Source organism: Pieris rapae, chromosome 7 (genome assembly GCF_905147795.1).
Source record: "Pieris rapae chromosome 7, ilPieRapa1.1, whole genome shotgun sequence".
NCBI lineage: Eukaryota > Metazoa > Arthropoda > Insecta > Lepidoptera > Pieridae > Pieris > Pieris rapae.
The window spans coordinates 8,705,516-8,711,818 of record NC_059515.1 but is presented as its reverse complement, the minus strand read 5'-3'; the positions used below and the strand labels follow the sequence as shown (position 1 = coordinate 8,711,818).

The window sequence follows — 6,303 nt, the reverse complement described above, 5'->3', positions numbered from 1 at the left end:
CGGAGAGTTTATTCCCAGTTCTTCTCTTCCGTTCTACGCCCTTGATTTGCGCCACTTTATTCTATAATTCATAATGTTATGTCCACAACTCTTATCACGTGCCATATATATGACTAGCAGCCAGTCCCGGCTTTGCATGGGTGGACGTTTGTTTTTTAAACATTTTTTGCACATATATAAATGTTATATGCACGTTCCTACTGTCGGTAACATTGATTTCCCGACGACTCGGTTTAAAATATAGACTCTCCGTCAGTCTTTACAAGTGACTGCTTTAAGTTAATTCAAATGTTTTATATACCACTGTGAGTTTGTGTCCGCCGCTGTCTAGGGCAACATTATTAATACTGTTTAAATAAATAAGTTAATACTTAAATCGACGAAGCCATATTTTAGTACATTACTTCGCTCCTTCAAACGAAATTCAGGAGGAATTATCCAAGGACCATTATTCTTTCAAATGAATAAGGAAGTCATGTATATAATGTTTTGGTAAAAAAATATTTTGATTAGCTGTGTCATCTAATTATGTATTTAATATTTTTAGTTATCAAGATCCGTTTGAAAAAAAGCATTCGTATAAGTATCTCGAACCTAACCCGCTGTTTTGCTGGTATCTTTATTCTCTTTTCTGCTTTTCAAACATTTCTGGTACCTAATTTTATTGTTTTTTTATAATTTTTTTTTAAATTTTAATTGTGATATATTTTAGATAAAAGAGTTTGTAGTACACCATAGATTGAGTACTTATATATGAAGTGGTAATCTTTAATAAATAAACCCAAGTCCATAGATACAAAACTAAACCAAGTAAAAATAAAAATCCCAATTGGATAATTGACGTTTTAATAAAGGCGAACAATAAAAGATCTCCAAATTCGTAGTATAATCATTATATTAAAAAAAGATAAACATATTTAGTTATTTACCTACAATTATCTGTACACAGAGATAAATAACATGCAATAATCAAATTTCAGGAGAAACATTAAATTTGGACTGAATTCATTATTGAGAAAACCTATTTACAATTTTAAGACAAACATACAAGATTATATAGGGTCGATTTTTCAATCATGCCAATTTGAACATTGTATAGAAGAAATTTTTAAACTACCCACATTATTCATCTACCCGCATAATTGGAAAATCGGCTGTTAAGATAAAATATCGAAGTTACATACTTAAGCTATCTACTTGTCAGTCGACACATACATAACGATACATTTCGAGCACGCACTAAAAAATATTGTTCCAAAATTATTCTCATTTATAAGCGTACATTGACCACGTGACAACAATTTCATATTCTCTCAACAAGATTTCACCTAATCCAGTCGGTCTGTTTAGCCGTCATTATCCAAAATATTTACATTTAGAGGGTATTTCAGACAGAACCGTATAAGTAGAATCGAAAGTAGAAATACCACTGACAGAAACGTTACTAGCCGATTTTATGGGACCAAAGATTCTGTATGAATTTATCTAAACCCCGAACTAATATCTCCACAGAAAAATTGTTAAAGCGGCTAACTATAACCCTTATAAGACCTAAACTCTAACAAACATTAGGAACACGGCATCGGCAATTTTCTAGCGGCTTCAAAATTAAGTTTTCCGTGGCCTAGTATTTATTCCCAGTCAACCATCGTTTAAATGCTGAATATTAGAATAACTATCCAAAATCAGCCGTGTCAATATAATAATGGAATGATTGTATGAACTTACACATGTCGAAATAAATCTAGAATTGGAAAATCGGAAATTTAAATAGCGTTTTTAAAGAATTAAAATCGAAACGTTAATTGGTGTCTTGGACATATCCTATCTATATAAATATTTAAACTAATCCTCGCACATACAATTTACAATAAAAAACTTAAATATGAAACTAATCTAAACCATTCCACGCCTGAAACAATCAGTCTTCTCATTGCGAAATATATTTACACTAACATTTTCAGAGGGCTTTAATACAGAAAAACATTATTTTGTTCTTTCTTTCGAGACTTTGTGGAAAGTCATTTCACTAGAAAACGCCTATAGTCTTAAAATTGGCTAATATTAATATAAAATATTTTCGCAAACAATTCAATCAAAGTAGGAAAATCGACGAACAATGTCTAATGTAAAACTCAGAAACGAATCTTTCTAATACTCTCGTATTAATAATTAATTTTTATTAACTACAAAGAATTAAAAGTAAGCATTCCCAAATTTGTATGACTTTTGGGTAAAACAACAATATTCCGTGATTTTTTACCAAACATAATCTGTCATTACGATCAAACTCTGTCGACGCAATCTCTATCTCTTTCCCTCGTATATCGGTTGATAGAGAGAACAATTACGCTCATCTAACGGAACTACGACAATGGACGGGTCAAACGATTAAAAAATCCAGGTCCCAGGATCCAAAACATTAAAAATTAATATTTACGCGCCACTAAAGCCTTTTAAACAGCCATATGTGAAAACGCGTGATGACGTCATTAAAATACGTTGGAAATATGAAATGCCATTAATTTCTGACCTAAGTTTCTGAAGACTTTAATGACGTCATTGTAATTGATTTAGGAATAAACGCCAATCGAATGGATATTGCAATAGGCCGATATTATGGCACAAAATTAATGCAATCATGAATCTACGATCATATGGTTAAGTATTTTGTGATCAAAATTATTATAACTGTTAACATAATAAAATGTTCGTTTTATTCTACCATTTTTAAAAGATTATGGAATTATCTTGAACAACTACGCATTTTATGATGCATTTGCTCAATACGTTGTGTATTATGTTATTTCACACTAGTATTAACTTTGATTTCTAAACAAATTATGACATCCAAACAATTTAAACATTCAAATTACCTATCATACGTCATTAGCCATGACGTTCACATAACCACCGCGATTCAAAATTGCTATTCATACTAAATACGTACGTATACGTCAACATGACGCACTTATACGTATACGTTGGTATGACGTATACGTTGGTATGACGTATACGTACACCACGATCGCTATTCATATCTGTGAATCGTATTAAATACGTACGTATACGTGGACATAAAGTCCTCGTACGTATACGTCTATAAAACGTATACGCACGTACACAACGTTTGCTTCATTATTTATCGAATCAATACTAAAGTATCCCATTGGTGTAGTATTGGTAATTGTCGTAAAGACGAGTCGATAGCGAGTTGAGTGCGTCATTCACGAGTCGATCGACGAGTTGTCGAAGTTGAGGCTCCGTACGACCCACGTGGAAACGAGAACGAAAGTTCGACACGGAGCTACTGCTGCGCAGACAGGCCAACTGACCACCTGGAATGGACAGAGGCAACTGATATAGTGCTAAATTTAGTTATGAATTTAAAACACTTATAAAAAATATATAAAACTAGCGGATCCGACAGACGTTGTCCTGTCTACACGTCTTTAATTTGAAAATTTAAATTTTTAATAAGCCATTTTGATGAAAATTATTATTCAAATGTTATGACAATATCTAACGATCCAGCACATGGTCACACATGATATTACACAATGATAACAAAACTTTTTTTAAATTTCGGGACAGACTAAAATTAAAATTCGAATATTATTTAAAATTTGACACTGCGATGGTAGCGCCGTCTGTCGGATCCAATGTAAAACATTCCAAAATCAACAACAACTAATAAATTGAAAATTAATTAAAAAAACATTGTCCAGCGGACAAAATTGTGAATCTAAACCATTCCCAGATCCCCTTGAACACACACAAAACATTTCGTCTAAATCGGTCCAGTCGTTTAGGAGGAGTTCAGTCACATACACACGCACACAAGAAATATATATATTAAGATTATATATTTTTATAAACACTTATAACGTTTCTTGGTAGAGATGCCAACCGTTGTATCACCGAGTCGGGACTTACAAACTATGACATTGCAATAACGTTATTGTGAACTGAAAATGTAACTTTTTTCTAAAAACATTTTTTTGTTATTTTTTTATTATTATTATTATTTTGTACTTTTTTGCGTTAATAATAAATATTTTGTCTATGTCTAAGAATAGACTTCCCTCGCGATGTTTGCCTTCATTACCGTATGAGCTTGTGTTATCTATTGCTATAGCTATTTGAACTACCAGGGTTGAGACTAAGCCTAAACTAAGTCTATGGCTAGAACAGTGTTGTGTAAATAAAATACAGATAAAAATAATATTTTAAATTAGAATTTCTACAGGTTAAAGTGAGATTTAAATATAAACTCTTACTCATTCTCATGGTGTCGACAAGATGCAATATCTGATCGCAATGCTTTCTCGCCGCGATTAATCCACGCAGAATAAGAATCTTGAAATACGCGAACATGTCTGAATTCTCGCCGTCCATTACTTCGACGAATTCCGGTGTCAGCTGAAAATTAAAAAAAAAATTAACTAAAATTATAATTGTTTTTATAACCAATGGAAATAGAACCGTCCCCAAAAAATATACCTACATTCGAGCCTCTTATTAATATTAGGAATAATCAATAACTACTATCGCTAGTGTTGAGGGGCCTTAAAGATTACTTGAATTTTTTATGAAGTTTATGACTAAAACGTCATTACAGCGAGGTGCCTAGTTAACTTATGCGTATATATTTTAATACCAATCACAGCGTTCCTTTGAGTCGACGTACGAAGCTCTGATTGGCTGATGATGACGATAGATGTTAAGGGGGAAATATTTTATCTCCGAGTCTATGTATCGTAGCACACCTTATAAGTAATCTATAGTCCTCAACAATATTTTATGGTTTAGAAATTATCTATGGGAATGACAGTATTTTTTTTTCTTTTTACACATTTACCAGCTAAATTCACAAATTATATTGTATTACTAGATTGAAACATTTAACCAACATTTGTTATTTTTTCACTTTCTACAAAAATAAGGATAGAAAACCATCCCATACACGTAGCTTAATCCAGATTTTATAAAAATGATAACATCTCGTAAATACCTTAAATGGCGAACTCTCGAAACCCAAGTTTTTCGGTGAGATGGAGAATATAAAGCCAAAATCAATGTGGATTATGTGTCCGGCGCTGTCCAGTAAAATGTTGCCATTATGTCTGGAATAAAGATATATAATTTATAACTTATAAATTATAACATTAAGCTATTAAATAATATATAGCAATAATATACGACCATTTGAAATTGAACTTAACGATGTGAAATCAAAAAGGCTTTATATCATTATTTAAAAAAAAATCGACTTTTGAATTTCTGGATTTCTCCCAATTCAAAAGTCCGAAGTCACATATGCACAACAAAAAAGTATAATTGTTGCTTTTACCTTTTTTTATACATTGGTCTTCACTATGATCATGGAGCATTATGATCTAGCCTAACTTAAGACTAATAAGTAGTTTAAGTGTAACTTAGTTTACTAAAAAGAATTGTATCACAAGAAGGCACTGGAGGCTGATCATCAACTTGCCTATTAGATTTAAAAATAATCATGAAACAGATTCAGAAATCTGAGGCCCATACCTAAAAAGGTTATAGCACCGATGATTTAACTTTAAATTATTATTTTAATGAATGATTAATTAATTAGAACGAGAACATAATAAAAGTATATATAAATAATGGTTGATAATAAATTATATCGTTAATTTAAAAAAAAACGCGTTTGCTTACGTGACTTGATATATAGATAGTGCAATCCCAATGAAGACGCGCCCCACTACTCCTCCTAACCGTTTATAGTACATATATGTGTCCGTCAATGTTTGAGTATTATCGGTACACACGCACACTACAACAAACCGCTGACCGTTCGTAACTCCCCGCACCCCGCGATCCCCTCAACTAAAAAGTGGTAGGGCGCGTCTTCCTGAATTGCACTATCTATACAAATCAGTGTTTTAATGATTTGATGACCTCACCTGTCCTTAAGTTGCAGAAGGTAGCTGGTGAGGGCGTAGGCAGCAGCCGAGTGCACGAAGTTCCTTTGCGCTCGGAGGAAACCTTCGCTGGTCCCGGGACCGTGCTCCAGTTCTAACCAAGCCCGGAGCGACTTCCCCGATTGCTTTTTTATCTGATGCAGCGACACTGAGTTCAGTACCTGTGGAAAAAAAATGTGGTTTCATTCACCCTCCTCAGAAACATGACGGTATAAGAATATAACTATCCTATATAGGTTTTCTTAGAGCACTTTAAAATCCTATAAATTTATGTGTCTGTCTCATTTTCGTTTCATCGGTGCTAAAGGCTAGACCGCAGGGTTGTAGCGCCACATTC

At 33.1% G+C, this 6,303-nt stretch overlaps 1 protein-coding gene across 2 annotated transcripts in view; it reads right to left on the bottom strand.

Annotated features, from left to right (window-relative positions):
* Window positions 1-877: 877 nt before the first annotated feature.
* The window catches only part of LOC111004184 (phosphatidylinositol 4-kinase beta), a 44,717-nt gene continuing 39,291 nt past the window's right edge, over window positions 878-6,303 (bottom strand). For both annotated transcript variants that reach the window (XM_045629026.1, XM_045629027.1), the window contains exons 8-11: window positions 5,949-6,127; window positions 5,015-5,126; window positions 4,281-4,422; window positions 878-3,338 (exon numbers count right to left, since the gene is read on the bottom strand). In XM_045629026.1, coding sequence (XP_045484982.1) covers window positions 3,157-3,338; window positions 4,281-4,422; window positions 5,015-5,126; window positions 5,949-6,127 — 615 coding nt within the window. In that variant the 3' untranslated portion in view covers window positions 878-3,156. The remainder of the gene's footprint in view (window positions 3,339-4,280; window positions 4,423-5,014; window positions 5,127-5,948; window positions 6,128-6,303) is intronic.